The sequence below is a fragment of the Vicugna pacos genome, chromosome 19 (genome assembly GCF_048564905.1).
Source record: "Vicugna pacos chromosome 19, VicPac4, whole genome shotgun sequence".
Taxonomy (NCBI): domain Eukaryota; kingdom Metazoa; phylum Chordata; class Mammalia; order Artiodactyla; family Camelidae; genus Vicugna; species Vicugna pacos.
Genome location: NC_133005.1, coordinates 23,437,585 through 23,458,489, shown reverse-complemented (window position 1 = coordinate 23,458,489; position 20,905 = coordinate 23,437,585). Strand labels below are relative to the sequence as shown.

Sequence of the window (20,905 nt, the reverse complement as noted above, 5' to 3'; positions counted from 1 at the left end):
TATTTAATGACCATTGTCATCCTTCTGATCCTGGTTCATAAGACATCAGGTAACTTAAGCTAGTCTCAAAGGTTCTGGAGTCCTGCATGTGGTTTGGTAATTTTGGTAACCTTGAGTAGGCAACTTAGGGTGTTAACCCCAGGTTCATGTCACACTAGAGTCTTACTGGCTTTGTAATGTTATGATCCATTTAAGAGTTTTGTGCTCCTGGGTGAAGTAATGCTGGAGAGAATTGGACATAGAGTATATTAAGATGGCAATGTCATTGAAATGACAAGTTGGGACATGTGTTAGGTGTGAGGAATTGAGTCCAAGCTGAGAATTTATAAAATCAATCAAGGGGTTACTTTGGAGATTGGGAAATGAATTGTGGTGCAAAGAAGATAAAACCTTTTGGTTGGAGTGATGGTAGAAAAATAAATAGTGATTTATTGAAAGTGAGGGATTGTATTTATGGAATCAGGGGGGCTGGTGGTTTGAAATAGGAAGGGATGGAACTGCTGTTTGTGACTCAGTGGATCTTGCAGTGAAGTTGTGAGAAGCTGGGAGTAGATGGGATTTCCATAGGGGCTGTTTGTTAGATTGAAGCTGGATATTGGTGTTGGTTGGCTTGATTAGTATTGTGTTCGTCCTGGGCTTGGGGCTTGGGTGGGCATAGGATAGAGGTAAAGCTGGGATTTGGAGTTAGTTTTTTCAGGTGTTTGTTTCAAGGAGGTTGAGTGTGAGGTTGCTATAGATAGAATTTGGGTTAGTCTAGGGTACAGGTTGGTTGGATTTGAATGAGATCCCCTGAGTTGATCACAGCTGGGCAGTCAATCATCTCTGGATTAAATGTATCCAATGATCTTTCCCCATTCTTCAAAAAAGTCCTTGAATGTGACTATCATTAACCATAAATAGCCTTAGATGCAGTGAAGGTAAATAAAACTGGGAGTCTTTAATGTTTCCAGATCCCTTAAAACCTTGGCATGTCAAGTAAATATGCTCTCACCCTGCACCCCAGAATATGACAGAAACATAGGAGAAGCTTTAACTAACCCTATAGACAACCAGAATTGTTACTTCTTTCTTGGGCCTGAGCTCAGAGTTACTATGTCTAGCCTTTTCTCTTCTTTCGCATCCTTCCTCCTCTCTTGCTCCATCACTCCCTTTCTTCTTACTCTCTAGCCTCCTGTCCCCCTATTTCTTGACCTATTTTACCTTCTTCCTTGAGGTATACTTGTTCCCATGTGCAGTAAAACAGTCAAATAGTATTGGTCACAGAAGTGGGTTTACAAATAAAAGGAAGGCAGGACTTCATTCTTCAAGAACTATAAAAAGTTTTGCTTCCTTAATGATTATTTAATATATACATCTGGAACAATTCATTTCCAGGAACTATTTTGAACAATCTACTCCAATAAGAAAACCAAAGCCTACTTGATCTTCTTGAAAGATCTGTCTTATAAATATCTATATCTGTCATTTAATCTAAACACTTTATTTACTTTCTTAGTAAATATCTATTGAATTAATTAATATATGAATGATTTATGACTAAATAAATAAAAATAGTGGGCCATAAGAAATGTAGATGAGTGGGCAAAATCTTTGAAGTTTGGAGAGGATAAATTTTGGGGTGTCCAGTATGCAGGATATAAATGCATTAGATATGTTTGGGCTCTGGGTGGAGCTGGGCAAGTTCTTGTTTGCTGATGTAGTTGGTACTTGATTTAACATCTCTTAAACTGATCTTGAAGTAAAGATCTTAAAATGCATCTCCAGGGGATGTGCTATGGGAAATATCTAGATGTGAGTATTAGAAGGTCAGGATTAGGAAGAGTTGAGGAATTCACATCACATAGAGGTATATTATAATTGGGCACAGCAGGGGGGAACTCTTGCAAAGTATCCTTCCCCAAGCCTACTGAATCTCCAGAGAAGGACAACATCATGAACTAATAAATGTATATCGAGAGTTCTAGGAGAAGAAAGGAGCAGAGAGTTTACTTGAAGAAATAATGGCTGTAAACTTCCCAAATCCGAGGAAAGACATGGGTACACAAACATAAGAAGCAAAAAGAAAATCCAAGTAGGATAAACTCAGAGATCCACTGAAACAGATTATAATAAAACTATAAAAGTCAAAGCCAAAAAGACAATCTTGAAATAAGCAAGAGAAAAGCAAATTGCCACGTACAAGGGATCCTCAATAGTTGTCCATAGACTCTTAGGATCTGTTCATTTTGTTTCTTTTTGCGCTTTGAACTTGATAATTTCAGATGTCCTTCTTCAGGTTTGTTGATTCTTTTATCTGCCTCTATGAGTCTGTTGTTAAACTTTTCTAGTGACATTCACTTCAGTTATTGTTTTGCAGCTCCAGATTTTCTGTTTAATTCTTTTAAATAATTTTTTATCTCTGTTATATTTTCATTTTGTTTATTTTTTTAACATTTTTTATTGATTTATAATCATTTTACAATGTTGTGTCAAATTCCAGTGTTCAGCACAATTTTTCAATCATTCATGGACATATACACACTCATTGTCACATTTTTTTCTCTGTGATTTATCATAACATTTTGTATATACTTCCCTGTGCTATACAGTGTAATCTTGTTTATCTATTCTAAAATTTTGAAATCCCAGTCTATCCCTTCCCACCCTCTACCCCCCTGGTAACCACAAGTCTGTATTCTCTGTCCACGAGTCTATTTCTGTCCTGTATTTATGCTTTGTTTTTGTTTGTTTGTTTGTTTGTTTTTGTTTTTGTTTTTTAGATTCCACATATGAGCGATCTCATATGGTATTTTTCTTTCTCTTTCTGGCTTACTTCACTTAGAATGACATTCTCCAGGAGCATCCATGTTGCTGCAAATGGCATTATGTTGTCGGTTTTTATGGCTGAGTAGTATTCCATTGTATAAATATACCACATTTTCTTTATCCAGTCACCTGTTGATGGACATTTAGGCTGTTTCCATGTTTTGGCTATTGTAAATAGTGCTGCTATGAACATTGGGGTGCAGGTGTCACCCTGAAGTAGATTTCCTTCTGGATACAAGCCCAGGAGTGGGATTCCTGGGTCACATGGTAAGTCTATTCCTAGTCTTTTGAGGAATCTCCACACTGTTTTCCACAGTGGCTGCACCAAACTGCATTCCCACCAGCAGTGTAGGAGGGTTCCCCTTTCTCCATAGCCTCTCCAGCATTTGTCATTTGTGTATTTTTGAATGACGGCCATCCTGACTGGTGTGAGGTGATACCTCATTGTAGTTTTGATTTGCATTTCTCTGATAATTAGTGATACTGAGCATTTTTTCATGTGCTTTTTGATCATTTGTATGTCTTCCTTGGAGAATTGCTTGTTTAGGTCTTCTGCCCATTTTTGGACTGGGTTGTTTATTTTTTTCTTATTGAGTCGTATGAGCTGCTTATATATTCTGGAGATCAAGCCTTTGTTGGTTTCACTTGCAAAAATTTTCTCCCATTCCGTAGGTTTTCTTCTTGTTTTACTTCTGGTTTCCTTTGCTGTGCAGACGCTTGTAAGTTTCATTAGGTCCCATTTGTTTATTCTTGCTTTTATTTCTTCTAGGAGAAAATTTTTGAAATGTATGTCAGATAATGTTTTGCCTATGTTTTCCTCTAGGAGGTTTATTGTATCTTGTCTTATGTTTTAAGTCTTTAATCCATTTTGAGTTGATTTTTGTATATGGGGTAAGGGAGTGTTCTAGCTTCATTGTTTTACATGCTGCTGTCCAGTTTTCCCAACACCATTTGCTGAAGAGACTGTCTTTATTCCATTGTATATTCTTGCCTCCTTTGTCGAAGATGAGTTGACCAAATGTTTGTGGGTTCACTTCTGGGCTCTCTATTCTGTTCCATTGGTCTATATGTCTGTTTTGGTACCAATACCATGCTGTCTTGATGACTGTAGCTCTATAGTATTGTCTGAAGTCTGGGAGAGTTATTCCTCCAGTCTCTTTCTTTCTCTTCAGTAATACTTTGGCAATTCTAGGTCTTTGATGGTTCCATACAAAATTTTATTATGATTTGTTCTAGTTCTGTGAAATATGTCCTGGGTAATTGGATAGGGATTGCATTAAATCTGTAGATTGCCTTGGGCAGTGTGACCATTTTAACAATATTGATTCTTCCAATCCAGGAGCATGGAATATCTTTCCATTTTTAAAGTCTTCTTTAATTTCCTTCATCAATTTGGTCTATAGTTTTCCATGTATAATTCTTTCACCTCCTTGGTTAGATTTATTCCCAGATATTTTATTACTTTGGGTGCTATTTTAAAGGGGATTGTTTCTTTACTTTCTTTTTCTGTTGATTTATCGTTAGTGTAAAGAAATGCAACTGATTTTTGAACGTTAATTTTGTAACCTGCTACCTTGCTGAATTCTTCAATCAGCTCTAGTAGCTTTTGTGTGCATTTTGTTTATTTTTTTCCCTGATTTTGCTAGATGTCTGTTTTTGTTCCTCTTTAGCTCATTAAGAATATTTGAGACAGTTGTTTTAAGTCTGTAAAATAAGTCTGAGACCTGTGTTTCTTTAGGGTAAGTTTCTGGAGATTTATTTTGTTTCTTTGAATGGACCATGTTTCCTGTACTTTGCATGCCTTGAGATCTTTTACTGAAAATTGGGTATTAAAAAAAAAAAAACCACAGTTCTCTCTTCCAGTGTTTGATACAGGCTCTATTTAGGGGTAGATCTTCATTAATCAGTCCAGTGTGAAAGCCAAGTTCCTCTCTGGTATTTTCTGAGAATGTGTTTTCCCTAAGCCTGTGCGTGTGTTTCCTCTTATTCAAATTTTCCCATATATATGGCTGCTTTTAAATGTCTTAATTTCCCTTACTCTCATTTGTTTATTCTCAAGGCCTTAAGTGTTCTATTGTATTCCTCTTTCCATAATCTCTTGTTCTAAGGCACCTATGGGACTATAGTCCCCTGAAAGTTTCACAAGCTTCAGTGCACACCACTGCTTTCAGCAGCCTCTAACTCGATATGCGAACTATGCCATCATTTCCATCAATGCTCTTAGTCAAGCAAGGCAGAAACAAGTCCCTCAGGAAGCTGACACATAGGCCAGAATATTGTAAGCAAATTCCACTTTTTTTCTTCCATCCTGAGGGAGGAGATGGGAGTTGAGTAACTTCCTTCTGACCATGCTATGCTGCACCAAAGAGTGGGTGCAGCAAGAGTGAGCAAAATTGCTGCAAATGTTCCTAGTATTCTGAGTGTGGCTTTTCCTTGGTTAGGTGTTTGCTTGATTGATGAAGCTTCTTAACTGGTTACTAGAGTTCCCACAAAGCTACTTTGGTCTTCAAAATATTTATTTGATGTTTCTGTGGGGGAAATGAGGGCCTGCAGCTTCCTAGTCCACCATCTTGCTGATGTAACTAACTCCAGAAGCTTTGAGTCATGTAGACCAGAACTTAAATCTTGGCTCTCACCTTTACCAATTTGGTGACCTTAGCAGGAACATGGTCTCTTTTTGTGCTTCAGTTTTCTGATTTGAAAAATGGAGATAATTACTGGTTGTTGTAAGTTTTCACTAAAGCAACATATAAAAACTCTTGGCACTAGTAGTGTTAAACGTTTGATAATAGTTTTTATTTTCTTTCTAAAGACCTCTTTTTCTTTTGAGAAACCCATATATTTCTAATAATTAATGCTTATAGAATATGTTAGGGACTGTATCACTAAAGGATTTTCAGACAAAAGTCTTTTGTACACATGTATATATCTGAGTGACTGTTTCGTTGTCATGTCCATTGATACATAGTTGTTGAACTCACACCAATAGGTGTGTACAGTAAGCCTATATGTCCATACTCAGTTTGCACATGATTGTGGATCTGTGAATAAACTGAGTTGTACATATGTATCCATGCCAATGTGATCTCTGTTACACTGTAGCTGTTTCTGGGTTGGGTGGCAATGCACAAATGGTTTCAAATGTAGTATAGATTTATTGTTTAAAAGTATGGAGGCATTGATAGACATGTACCCCAATGCGTGTGTGTCCTCCCTTGAAGTAGACGCTGGCTAAGTCCTAGGAATTGAGCATTAGGAGCCGATATCACTTCAGGCAAATGGAACTTGCCCAACAATGCTCACGTGGGCAAACCGTGTAGTCCTCAACTCTCAGGAAAACACCCTTATCTATTAATAATCACAATAGAAACAACAACAGAGGCTAACATTTGGTTACCTCTTAGTAAGTATCAGACACCATTCTAAGCACTTTACATTAACTCATTTAATATCCACAGCAATCTTAAGAAGTAGTCTATTATTATTATACTGTATAGCAGAGGGAAATATATACAAGATCTTATGGTAGCTCACAGAGAAAAAAATGTGACAATGAATATATACATGTTCATGTATAACTGAGAAATTGTGCTCTACACTGGAATTTGACACAACATTGTAAAATGATTATAAATCAATTAAAAAATGCTAAAAAAAGTGGTCTATTATTACTGCCATTGTAAAGATGAGAACAACAGAGAGACAAAGAGCTTAAGCTACTTGTCCAAAGACCAAGATCTAATAAATGACAGAGCCCAGGTTTGAATCTAGATTTTTTTTATTAATTTATATTAATTTTTTTATTAATTTATATTATTTATTTATTTAATTCCTTTGCTATGCAGAAGCTTATAAGTTTCATTAGGTCCCATTTGTTTATTCTTGCTTTTATTTCTATTGCTTGAGTAGACTGTCCTAGGAGAACATTTTTGAGATGTATGTCAGATAATGTTTTGCCTATGTTTTCCTCTAGGAGGTTTATTGTATCTTGTCTTATGTTTTAAGTCTTTAATCCATTTTGAGTTGATTTTTGTGTATGGTGTAAGGGAGTGTTCTAGGTTCACTGCTTCACATGCTGTCCAGTTTTCCCAACACCATTTGCTGAAGAGACTGTCTTTATTCCATTGTATATTCTTGCCTCCTTTGTCGAAGATGAGTTGACCAAAAGTTTGTGGGTTCACTTCTGGGCTCTCTATTCTGTTCCATTGGTCTATATGTCTGTTTTGGTACCAATACCATGCTGTCTTGATGACTGTAGCTCTATAGTATTGTCTGAAGTCTGGGAGAGTTATTCCTCCAGTCTCTTTCTTTCTCTTCAGTAATACTTTGGCAATTCTAGGTCTTTGATGGTTCCATATAAATTTTATTATGATTTGTTCTAGTTCTGTGAAATATGTCCTGGGTAATTGGATAGGGATTGCATTAAATCTGTAGATTGCCTTGGGCAGTGTGACCATTTTAACAATATTGATTCTTCCAATCCAGGAGCATGGAATATCTTTCCATTTTTTAAAGTCTTCTTTAAGTTCCTCCATCAATGGTCTATAGTTTTCCGTGTATAATTCTTTCACCTCCTTGGTTAGATTTATTCCTAGGTATTTTATTACTTTGGGTGTATTTTAAATAGATTATTTTTATTACAGCTCCCATGCACTTAAAATTTTATATCTTCTGTTATCATGATTGCATAGAGACTAACCATAGCCATATTTTCCCCAGGAAGCATGAAGACATTACCCAAAAAACAGAAGACAGAGGATTTTGGAAGTACATGTGAGGGAGGTGAAGGATTATGCAGAAGGAAATGCAGAGCAAATGAAGCTGAAATACACTACTGTGCAAATGGCAAAAAGTGCTGTGTGAAATCATATGCAACCATTCTTTCTAATGTAGCAGACAATAACATTGACTGGTCAAAATTTTGGATCACCACTAGTCAACCTACTTACTGAAGATTCTCAACCTTTTCCCTTTATTAAAATCTTCCTGTCAAATTTTTTCACTATAAAATTTCATTCCAGCCTCCTCTGTCTGTCTTTTACACTATGAATATTCATGATTAGGGGAGGGAAGTTGGGTGGGAGCCATAGAATTTGGTAAAAGACTCTAGTCTAAAAAGCAAATAAAATGCTGGCATTGTTCATTAGATGTAGAGGGTACAGAGGAAGGAGATTATATTTTACCTTGCTTGCTTACCACAGAGAGTGAAAAAGACATAAGCAGGCACTTCACAAAACTGGGTATCTAAATGGCCACTAAATATATGATAGGGTGTCAAAGCTCATTAACTATCAAGTAAAAGTCAAAGCATCAGTGAGATGTTATTTAGCATATGCCAAATGGCTGAACATGTGATGATTCCATATGTTGCTAAGAATGTGGAGGAACTGGAACCTTCATAAATTGCTGGTAAGTATATAAATGAAAAATTGGACACATAAAGTTCATATGCTTCACCATACCCACTTTAAGCGCATACATAACCAAAATGAGTACACATGTTCATCAAAAGGCATGTAGAAAAACATTCATAAAAGCATCTTCTTAGCCCTAAAGTACATCAACAGGAAAATAATACACTACATTACAATGAAAATGAATAGACTGTTTCTCCAAACAATAACATGGGTCAATCTCAATAACACAATGATGAGTAAAGAAATCCATGACTCCCTTTTACATGGAGTTTAAAACTAAGAAAAATAGTAATATGGCATTAGAAATCAGGGTAGTGATAACCTCTGCAAAGGGAAAAGAAGTGAACTTCCATAATGCTGGTAAAGTTTATTTCTTGACCTGAATATTCGTTACACAGGCTTGTCAGTTTTGTGATAATTCGTCAGACTTAATCCTTTTGCACTGCTTTGTGCAAACCTCTAGCCAGGGTCACCAAGAAGAAAAGAGAAGAACCTAAATAAACAAAATAAGAAATGAAAAAGGAGAAATAACAACCAAAACCACAGTAACACAAAAAATCATAAGAAAGATACGATGAACAGTTATATGCCAACAAACTGGACCACCTAGAAGAAATGGACAAGTGTCTCTAAACATTCAGCCTGCCAAAACTAGTCAAGAAGCAACAGATCATTTGAACAGACTAGTCACTAGAGATGAAACAGAATCCATAATAATTAAAAAAATAATAATAATAAAAATCTCCCTGCAAACAAAAGGCCAGGACAAGATGGCTTCACTGGGGAAGTCTACAAAAAAATACAAAAAAAGAACTTATGTGGAGCTTTCTCAAACTTTTCCAAAAGTTTGAAGAGGAGGGAACACTCCCAAAGTCATTCTATGAAGCCTCTATCACCCTGATACCAAAACCAGACAAAAACACCACAAAAAACAAAATTACAGGCCAATATCTTTGATGAACATAGATGCAAAAATTCTCAACAAAATATCAACAAATTGAATCCAATATTTAAAATGTTTCAATAAGTGTTAACCAAAATAAGAGAAAGCCAAAACTGCATATAATTATGCAAAAATGCTAAGTTCTTTCAGTTTGAAGGGATGATTTGTATTTTTTTTCCTATTTGTTCCTTTGTGTATTTTCTAAATGATTTCAGTGAACAAAAATGATTTTTCTTCCTTATTTCATGATTTAACTTAACCCTCCAGTCCACTGGTCTTAGTTATATATTTGAGGCTACCTGGAATGTGTGTTTCCTCTTCAGCATGACATTCCACACATACAACAGAGGGCCAAATCCTAAACATTCCACAGGTAACATTTCTTCCTAGTTTCTTTTTGCTATTTCCCCAGATTTATGGTTATTTATGGTCTTATGGCCTGATTCTACAGCTCTTTAGTAGTTCTGAAATAGGAGTTTCTTGATATTGAAGGCAGAGGAGTCAGTAGGACAAATTAAGTACAGAACTGTGTGCATCTCTGCTTCTGGATTTTATTGACTTCTCTAGGAGTCTGGGGATAGGTAATGAGGTGGAGAGGCAAAGAATATTGTGTTACCTGGGACAGGACTTCAGTTGCCGGCAGCACTAGATATTCACTCTTTAGAGTCAATGGGCTCAGATTCTCTCAGCGGAGGCTGAAGCCTTGAAATAGAAGTTATCTCCCTAGCAGAAGTGTAGTGAGTTATGGAAAGAGATCTGCTCATACAAAGAAGCTTTTTTCTGTTACTCCTTCTCCACCCCCACCAGCTGCACTATGGCCCTTACAATATTTTCCCATGATTAGCCATCTTTTCCATAGCAGAATTTGTTATTCTAAATTGACATCTGTTAAATTTATGTATTTCCATCACCTTTAAAAAAAAAAGCCATAGGACTATAAAAAATTAATAACAGAAACTTCAGTTAAATGGAGTTGGGAGACCAGAAAAGGGAGTTCTCACACACTGCTAGGATGGGAGGAAGGAGGAAGAAACTCTCCTCTTCTTTCCTGGGAAGGACTTAACCTCTGAAAAGCCATAGACTCTTTGTTTACTAGAACCCTCTCAACTTTCTTTTCCTCTTTGTAAAAGTGTTCTCCTCCCCTTGTCCTCTAAGGAGGACTTGCACATGACTTATTTTGGTTGCAGGCTCTGAACTGCAATTCTCTGCTGATCCCAAATAAATCCATTTTTGCCTGAGAACTATCTGGCAATCTATTTGTTTCAGGTCAACAGGACATATACAGTAAAAAGATGATGCCTCTCCTTTCTGAAATCCAGGACCACTACCTGTCTCATATGTAAGCTCTGATGAGGAACAAACACATTGTTAATATTTTGAGCAACATGGGGATACATATTGGAATCAGATTCCTGCAAGGAAGTTAATAATCTGCTTCTCCTTCATCTTCATTTACAGAATGGGAAACTGAGGTCCAGAAACATTAAATGATGCACCTGAAGTCACATGTTAGAAAGAAATGGGGGTGAGATGGGAATGCATGCCTGTGACACTCTATCCCACGTTCTTCCCACTTCAAACCATTGATGACAAAATTCACTTCTCTCTATATATGTCTGCCATCCTCCAATAAGCTGTACCACAAAAGACGCTAAACGTGATTATAATCTGAACTCCCCCAGTTCAAGCTGTATTACATCTATTAAGTGACAAATGCGACCAGAGAGTCATTGAGGAGGAGTGAGATCTTTTCTATGTGTTTGTGGATACAAGAAACATAGGCTATCTTGGAACTCTGTATACTCATTAGTAATGTTCCTTTAGCAGCAGTAAACATGTCAGATACAAAACCTCACTTTGGGTGAAACAGGACAAAATCTTTTCCCTTGGCCAGACTGGTTAAGAAATTTTTCTCAGTTCCTTGTAGAAAAGAAGACTGGAAACTAGGGACAAATACCAACATGCATTCTATTAAATGTAAGTACATTAACTCATGCTATGATAGCATACATCTCAGAGACTTTATTGCTAGATATTAGACTTTCTCAAAATGCACAAAATTACATAGTTACAGCTGACCCTCCTAAAGTTACAGTAAAGATGATAATGGTGCGATGTGGCACTTACTGAGGACATACGTGCTGGGCACTCTTCACAGCACTTATTTTAACCCTTTAATTCTACTTTAAAAAGCACTATTATTGTTATAACTTTATAAATGGGAGCCATAAAAATTAAATGACTTGCCCAACATCCAAGGCTGTTTGGTTCCTCAGCCTGCATTTCTAATCACCAGTCTTCAGTGCCTCTTCTAAGTCCTCAGAAGCACAGCCCTCATGTTCTTTAATGGATTAGAAGCCCCTGTTCAGGCAGGGACCACATTAGTCTAATTTGTTGCTCTATCCTCAGACTGTGTCACTGATCCTAGCACAGAATGGATGCTTAAGAAAATGACTCTTTGGTGCTGAATGGTGTTGACAACTCAACGCTGTGGTATTTCCATTTTCCATCCCATCCTAAGTGTGGGACAGACCCTGCTCTTTGGTTCTCCACAGCCCAGCACAATCTGCCTGGGATGTTTAGTGAGACTTTACTAAAGAGTATGTAACAGAAAATAACTTGCCACTACCATGTGCATCTGCCATAAACTCTCTCACCTCTGCTTCTATTTCTCTTTTCAAACCTCTCTACCTGTTCAGCAAGTAGTGTGTGTGTGCAGCATGTGTGCATGTGTGTAAGAGAGAGGGAGGGAATGAGACAGAGAAAGAGGAAGAGGGAGAGAGAGACAGCGAGAGAGGGAGACCTTTCATTTCCCCGCATTTCCCAATTCAGATTGCCAGACTGAACTAATTCAAGGATGACTGACTGACTGACCGACACTGGGAATATCCTCCATTTTCTAACCCAAACCCTAACCCTAACCCTGGGAGGAGGCTGCTCCCTCAGCTTCTGCCTGTGGAGGGCTATCATTGGGTTTCTATGGGCTGGTCAAAAGACGAACATTAAGATCACTGTTGTGCTTATAATCCCTTGACTAGGTATTAAACCTATTCTTTCTTCTTCAACCAAAACAGTAAAATAAGTTTGTGCATATCAACATCTGAGTCATCAAACGTGGCCAGACACTTCTGAACTTTAGCTTATTCTAAGACTAAGAACTACCTTATCTATTGACAAGTCGTATCCAAGGAACACAACCTAGTAACGAGATGAGTTATTTTGGTGTCTGGAGAGAGCAGAACATTCACAAGCTTATTTCTACCTCTTGTGGTAAAATGACTCCCCCAAAATGGCTGCTGCCACCACCATCTATGTCCCCAGGGGGAGTCCAAGTTGCCTCCTGTCTCTCCAAGAGGTTCCCCAAGATTTATAGTAAAGATTACAGCAGAAATAAAGAGACTAGCAAGACAATTGAAAAGATTAATGAAACTAAGAATTGGTTTTTTTCAAGACATAAACAAAATAACAAAGCTTTAGTTAGGCTTAACCAAGTAAAAAGAGGGAAGATATATTATACCATATGCAAAACTCAACTGAAAATTGATTAATGATTTAAATGTAACATCTGAAACCATAAAACTATTAGGAGAAAACACAGTGGAAAGTTACGTGAAATTAGTCTTGCAATAAATTTTGTGGATTTGACTCTAAAAACATAGGCAACTGATGCAAAAACAAAGTGTGACTACATCAAAGCAAAAAAGCTCTCTGCATAGCAAAGGAAATAATCAACCAAGTGAAAATGCAATCTCCAGAATGGGAGAAAATATTTGAAAACCATACATCTGATAAGTAGTTAATATCCAAAACATATAAAAAGCTCATACAATTCAGTAGCAAAAAAAGTCAAGTCATCCAATTGAAAAAAGGGCAAGGGGGCTGAACTGACATTTTCCCAAAGAAGACAGCGAAAGGGCCCACAAGCATGTGAAGAAGCACTCAACATCACTAATCGTCAGGGAAATCTAAGTCAAAACCACAGTGAGATATCCAACCTGTTAGGATGGCAAACATACTTCTGGGTTAATACTTGAAGGAAATGAAAACGGTTTTTGAAAACAATATCTTGAAGAGGTATGTACACTCCCTTGATCACTGCAGCATTATTCACAATAAGCCAAGATATGGAAACAATCTACGTGTCTGTTGATGGATGAATGGTTTAAGAAAATGTGATATATACATATGTACACATATACCACAAGTACACATAGACACATTGGAATATTATTCAGTATTAAAAGGGAGGAAATCCTGCCAGCTTGGACAGGATGTTGATAGATGGACACGGAGAACATTATGCTAAGTGAAATAAGTCAGATACAGAAAACAAATAAGGTATAATTTCACTTACGTGGTGAATCTAAATTAGTTGAACTCATGGAAGAAGAGAGCAGAAAGGTGGTTGCCAGGGCTTGGGAGAGGGTGGATGAAATGGAGACATGCAGGTCAAAGGGTACAAAATTTCAGTCATGAGATGAATAAGCACTGGGAGTCTAGTGTGCAACATGGTAACTACAATCACTAACACTTTATTGTATACCTGAAATCTGCTAAGAAAGTAGATCTTAAGTGTTCTCACATTTTTAAAAAAGGAAAAGACAACTATATGAGGTAGTGGGTGTGTTAATTAACTTGATTATGTACACATATATCAAATCATCACACTGTTATCTCAAATATATACAATTTTTATTTGTAAAAAATTAAAAGTAAATAAGATTCCCCTGCGGGCGGGGAAGAAATGAATACACAGGCTGAGACAGGGCAGAAGTACTGCTTAGGTGTCGCTTACAGAGAAACATAACTCTGGTTTGCAAGAAGCTTCTCAGCAAAATGCGAAGCCTATAAAAAAGGTCAAGAAACAGATTAATTGTCAAGAACACAAGTTGCTTGTGAGGCCCACTGGTGGTGACTGAAAGGGAGACGATGGAGGTGAGCAGGGAATTATCGTAAAGGGAGTTTAGAACTGATTCCTGTACTCGCCGTACAGCTTTTGAAAGGTTTGGAAGGAAAAACAAAAAGCTCAGATTTGGGTTTTAGGAACAATCCCCTGGCAACGCTCCGTACTATTTCTCTGCCTGCCTCTATGATTTTAGTTTCCTTTATTCACTCCCTCCCTCACTCTACTCCAGACACACTTGACTTTTTGCTCTTCCTAAGACACCAAGCACTCTTCTTCCTCAGAGTCTTTGCCCTTGCTCTTCTTTGCCTGGAAGATTCTAGATATCCACGTGGCCCACTTCCTCAGTCCCTGTAGTTTTCTACTCAACGTCACTTCCTCAGAGAGTCCTTCCTGAATAACCTGTTCAAAATAGGCACACATACACACACACCATACACCATATTATTCTCTATCCCTTATCCTTCTTTATTTTTCTTCATAGTACTTGTCCCCACCTGGCCTTATATGTCTGTTGTCTCTGTCCCCAGTCGGAGTGGCAGGATGCTGCTTTCTTCCCCTCCTAGACCCAGCGCCCAGCACTGTGCCTTGTCAACAGATCCACATCCAGCAACTCAGCAGTCATCCCTGCAGAATCTGAGAGCCGTGATCACGCAGACTCGGTTGGTAGCATTTGGACCCTGGGTGCCACCACCCTTCTCCCAGACTGTCTAGCTATTTCCAGATGTTTCCAATCATCGGAGGTCCTTCCAATCAGTTTAAACCTGCTGTCCTGCAATTTCCACCCAAGACTTTTAGTTCTGCCCTCTAGGCCTGCACAGAACATGTCCTTCAGAAGATAACAACCATAACTCTCTTCAGGCCATGACTGTGTTTCAGGTGAAGCAGGCCTCTTCCTTCATTACTCAGGCCTTGATCCTCCGGGATGACAGAAAGAACATGGGCTCTGGGGACAGGTAAACCAGACCTCACCCTACACCCTGTGTAACCCTGAGCAATTCACATCTACCTGGGACAGATCAGGGATCTATGAAGATTCGAAGGGACCATGTGTGTAAAGGTTATGTCATAGTTACTGAGAGACAGTGAGAGTTCAGTGGATGGCTTCAAGCTCACTGCCTTCCTGGAGAACACATTACCTGGATATTAAAAGCAAAACAGACCTCCTGAACCCCATCAGGCTGTCTCTAGTACCTGCCAACTGCACGAAGAAGATAGTGTAGTAGAAGAACACTGGATCCATCAAAAGGTGAAAAACCACCAAAAAACAGACCAACGACCCCCAAAAAGAAAATCCAGTGGACTCACAGACAGACTTCCTGATGGAGTCAAGGCAGCGCCCCTTCTACACCCTCTTTGCCGCTCTGTTCTTCAAGGCTAGAGTCCAAGAAAGGCCCAGAAGCAGCTAATATCAAAGATTTGAAGTAGGCAATGGATATATATATGTTCATGTATAACTGAAAAATTACGCTTTACACTGGAATTTGACAGAACATTGTAAAATGATTATAAATCAATAAAAATGTTAAAAAAAAAAAGATTTGGAGTAGGAATTAAGGAGAAAAATGCAGAGTTAAAAAGAGCTGGACTAAGAGTTGGGTTATAAGTGCTCTCAGTCTTTTCTTTCTTGCCCACAGTGTGACCCTAGGCAAGACCCTTCTCTTCCACCCAGTGGGCCTGCATCTTCTTAGCTGACAAATGCCAATTCTGAGGATATAAGTGAATACCACTCATTCATTCATTCATTCATTCATTCATTCATTGTTTTCAACAGATGTTCACTGCACAGTCTGGACATACAGAAATCAAAGCCAGTCCCTAATTTCAGGGGTCTCACTGTCTCTTACACATTGCTCTTGACAGTGTCAGTCTGACAGAGTAGATGAACTAGAAAAAGAATTAGTTCCAGCTTCTTTCTCATGACAGACATTATGATAAAAAGAAGGAAGCAGAGAGGCTGTGAGAACCTAAGAGAAGAGCGCTAAACTTCCCAAGGACAGGAGCGGGAAAGGCTTCTTGGAATGTGGGCCCATTCTCTCCGAAATGCCACAGACTTTTGTAGGACTCGTATGTCCTCTCCAAATGCCTTCCACTTTCCCAGCTGAAGTCTAATCTAGAAAAGGATTCTGAACACTGGATGGTCTATTCACATTGCTGACTTGTAGCCTGATGTCCTGGGTGGTGGAACATTCCGCCCTTCTCTGACTTATTGTCCATGACTCAGCCCTACCCAGGTCAATAAAACACAGAGCGAAAACCTACCCTCCCGAGCACATTCAGTATGCTGCTGGATCACTCCTCACCCCTCTCAGGATGTATTCAACTCTTGTTCCTGGCCTTAGCTGTCCTTGTGGTCCTGGCTGAGGCTTCCCCAGGTAACCAGACCATGGAGAGGAGGGAAAAGGGAGTAGGAATGGGGTCTATATTGTAGAATCATTGGAAGACCCACCATGTGTGGGAGTGAGGACTGCTCACAGGCATGGCTCAGATCCGCTGAAAAGCCTTATCATGAACATGCCCCATGATAAGGGTGGTCTGTCACCCCTGACTGTGGTGGTGTTTTTCATTAGGGAACCCAAAAAATATCAGCAGAGGCCAGGGTTTCTTGTATGAAGCCCCTTCCATATGCAGAAACAACCCCAAACCCCTAGTGTCCTTAATATCCTTGTCCTGAATGTCAACAGGGTCTCATCCCAGACACCTCTCACTTCCAACTGATACCACTTCTACACCGCCTCCTGTGGTAACCAGTCCCATTACTCTGCCTTTCCCATTTGGTTTTGAATGCTCCTTTAAATCAATCAGAAAAGCATCTTGCTCTTGTCTTAGTATTTATAGTGAAAATGTAGGTTGATGTTGGATAGTCACAGGTTTTTAAATAGCCTCAAAGTGTAGAGCTGAGGCTAGGACAGAAGATTCTGGATTCCAGACTGAACATGGCCAAAGCACTCTAACAATATAACGGACTTCTTGGCCGAGTGATGGAATAACTTTCTAACAGAAATGTTTTCCACTTGGGATTCCCAAGAATTCTAAAGTTTGACTTTTAATTTCATGATTTCCCTTTGGGTTTGTGCTGTTGAAAGTTGCATCCTCCCTTGGATCAGCTTTTCAAGCTGAAAGCATTTGTCCATCACTCAGTTGTTTGAAAAGCAAAAGAAGGTAATTATGGGCTAACCCCGAGTTGGTTTCAGCCTACTGTAAACTCTGGTGAGGGCAGTTGGAATAGAGGAGGGAGTGCCATCATCTTGACTCTGATTTTTTTCCAGTCCAAATGTCCTAGGGAGAAAGAGAATTGGGAATTATTTCCCAAGAAGGGAGTTGGTCGTGGTGGGGAATAGAGCAAGTTTGTAATTTAAACCAACATACTATGATCTCTCAACTGAACCCACTGTGCTTGGGAAGCTGGGTCAATGAATGCTCTGTGTTCTGTTGACCTATGTAGGGCTGAGAACATCTGCCTGCTGATCGGCAATATAAACTGATCATTCAGTGTTCAAAGTACTGCTCTAGACATCCTCTGGGCATCAGCCTAGACCAGTGGCTGGCACATGGTAGGTGCTCAACAAATCACAAGTGCAGGAATGAAGAGGGGGAAAAATACCAGATAATTGAAGGCATTGTCCCATTCCTTGACAAGCACCTAGATTTGGGGGCAAGGAGGAACTGGTGTTGGTGAGACTGTGAAAAATGATGAAGATGGAAAGATGCTAAGCATAAAGATAAAGTCAAATTAGAGCTGATTGGAGGCAGGAAGATAACTGCTCATATCTAATATGTGTCAAGACCAGCAGCAAGCATTCTACATGCACAACTTTATTTAATATTCCCAAGAATGCCATTACATTTCAACAGTTCATTCTAAGCATTATGACTACAGTTACCAACATCTTTAGTGTAATAGCCTTTACTCTTTTATGTATTCTCTTTTATGTATTTGTTCCATCATCTTTTTTTAAACATTTTTTATTGAGTTATAGTCATTTTACAATGTTGTGTCATATTCCAGGGTAGAGCACAATTTTTCGGTTATACATGAAATACATACATTCATTGTCACATTTGTTTCATCATCTCTTTATTTTGATAGATGGATGGGCCAGAAAGTGTGGTTATGGAACTGGCAGATGCAGAAAATCTTGCAAAGCAAATGAGAAGAAGAAAGAAAAATGTGGGGCAAGAAAGGTTTGCTGCATCCCTGTAGTAAAGCATAAACCAATAGAATCTGCCAAGAAAGAAGAGATGACATTTTGGACTACGACAAGTATGACCAAGTATCCATCTAAGACTTGTGATGAGACAATTTTGGCAGCCACTGTAGTGCGTCAGTGAGATGGCTCTCAGGTCACCCACATGGTCTTTAGATCCTTAGATACCTGCCGGGTCCTCACATGATCCATTAAAAAATACGTGCTCTTTCCAGCCACTGTTCTTTGTTGTCTCTCTAGGCCTCTGTAGCCTATGTCTAGGCTGTCCCAGGATATGACTGGGATATCAGTTCTTACAGTAAGACAGTTTTATAGAATCTGGATCCTGAATTCTCAAGCCTCTGACTAGGTGCTTCTAGGTCTCTGAATGTAGAAGTTTTCCAGGTTAATACAAATTCCACCTTGGTCACACGTTCTTATCTCTGTTGAGATAGGCCATTGTGGTCCAGAAGTCTTCTTGCCTGTTTAGTTCAGGGTTTAGCCCAAGGCTCTGCCTCATTGTCTCACTCTGGGAGTTGATCCCTTACCCCAAACCCCTAATCACACCTGGCTTTTCAAGTATTGGCATGCCCTCTGACCAAGAGGCAACCCTTCCTGACCCAATCAAATGGCGAAGGAGGGAGGAATAGTAAAACTAACTAACTAACTAAACAAACAAAAACCTTGAAAATTCACTGAGAACTTACTGTGTGCAAAGCCTTGTCCTAAGCACTTACATATATGCCTCATTTTGCCCTAACAATAGCTCCATGCAGTAGAAAATAGTATTATGTCCTTTGGCCAGAAGGGGAAACTAAGTTACAGAGAGATTAAGTGACTTGCCCCAGCCGGCACAAAGATTTAGCTCAGTAGTAGGACTTTGAACCCACGATGCCTGAGCTCAGACATTACGTTTCCTCATAGTGGAAAATGATTGTTGCAGCAAAAAAGCTTCCCTTTACTCGTCTCCACCAGAACCAACTTCCTCAATGTGGAAGGTGTGGTGAAAGGGAAAGCTTTGTGAGCCTCCTTGTGGTTAAAATGTGTAATAAACCCAGCCTTAAATGGTATATCTAGGCACCAATAGAAATTTTTCTTGTTGCAGTTGAGGAGGAAGTTGTTCCCACTTAGCCGACAGTCTTAGTTCAGAAGCCAATGCCAATAAGGTCCTGAAGTTGAAAATTATCCCTAGCCTTTGTTGACCTAATTATCTGGAAAACACAAAAATAACCTCAAAACATTAAAGAGTTAAATTTCAAAATGGAACCTATAAGTGAAAATCTATAAATCAGCAGGAAAAAACATACTGCCGTCAAAATAAAAAGGAAAAATACGCAGAACCACATACTTTGTAGAAAAATTAAAATACACAAAACATATATATTTGAAGTTTGACTTCCCCATAGTCAAAGAAATAGAAGCTATTATATATTTAGGTATTTTCCCTCATTTTAAAATTTGCAGTGTTCAGAAATTGATGATACACTAAGCAGACAGGAATAAGGTGCATTTATAGAATTGTTATGTTGAATGGTTTATGTCTGTGAATAGTTACATAGAATATACTTGTACATGAAACATACATATATTTATTAGCAGAAAGAAAAAGGACATAAAATGCCCAATTACGAAACTGGATAAAAAAATGTACAGGGCACCCAATCCATGAAATTTTATGCAATTATTAAAAATTCAGTTTTTGGAGAATATTTAATATACAGGAAAATAGTCATGATGTAATAGAAAATTTTAAAGGAGGATACACATTTTTTTTCACATGGTGTCCAGGAATCTGAGGGAGAGCAACAGAGCAAAACCGTATCGTTACTTCCTTATTATTTAAGAACTTTCCACAATTTCAGCGAATAGTTCATGAGCAGTATTGAATGTAGATAATAATTCTTTACCTCACTAACTCAACATTCATACTACATTAATATAAATATTAAAGCTTCATATCAACAGTTATGTTTTTCATCATTCATTTCTGCAACTGTTCCATTTTTAAACACCCATTTAATTTCATGGACATGCTATATCCTCTTACCCTTCTGATTATATTTATTATGTCCTTGAGGGACAGAGTGGGAGCTATTTTTGAGTCTTGTATCCTGCAATGTTTTCAGTAAGAGGGACTCAGAGATAAAACCTGTCTGGTGACGTTCCTTGGATCCTATTTTTCAGGGCATATCAACCATCCGAAGTCCAACACTAACTGCTTCTTAGAGACAGATCCTTCTCACTATCAATTGTAGGATCTAATAAAGAAGGTGTCACATGCTAAACTAAATCACAAAATGCTCCGACTGAAATACTCTAGTCAATTTTTTTCATTGGCTGTCCCAGGGCATCTTCTCCTTTAGGTACGAATCATCTCTGTGGATAGAACTCTCTTCCTAATGTCTACAGTAGCACATACACCACCTGGGCTTCAGAATTTTTTTTCAATCTGATCTCATCAACGTTTTATTCTCAAAAACACATCTCCAATGAGATCCTTTTTCTTTTCCATGAAGAAAAATCAGAAAAGGTAGGCAAGGTAAAAGAAATTAACTTCCTCCAAGGCATTGTTTTCATTTTAATGTAGAGTTTTTTGGATGTGTGTATGTGTACGTGTGGGCGTTTGTGTAGATAATAATGGATACATCCA

At 38.5% G+C, this 20,905-nt stretch overlaps 1 protein-coding gene and 1 long non-coding RNA gene across 2 annotated transcripts in view; one reads left to right on the top strand and one right to left on the bottom strand.

The window, feature by feature from the left end:
- Positions 1-20,905, bottom strand: part of LOC102531197 (uncharacterized) — a 142,497-nt gene that overhangs the window by 41,218 nt on the left and 80,374 nt on the right. The window lies entirely within an intron of this gene.
- Positions 16,350-18,400, top strand: LOC116284361 (beta-defensin 115). The gene is made up of 2 exons (XM_031687989.1): positions 16,350-16,443; positions 18,159-18,400. Exons 1-2 carry the CDS (start codon positions 16,350-16,352, stop codon positions 18,398-18,400), a joined length of 336 nt encoding a protein of 111 aa, XP_031543849.1.

Coding starts and splice junctions, on each gene's coding strand:
- LOC116284361 (XM_031687989.1), top strand. CDS start 16,350: ATGCTGCTGGATCACTCCTCACCCCTCTCAGGATGTATTCAACTCTTG. Junction 16,444..18,158: donor CCTGGCTGAGGCTTCCCCAG/GTAACCAGACCA, acceptor TTATTTTGATAG/ATGGATGGGCCAGAAAGTGT.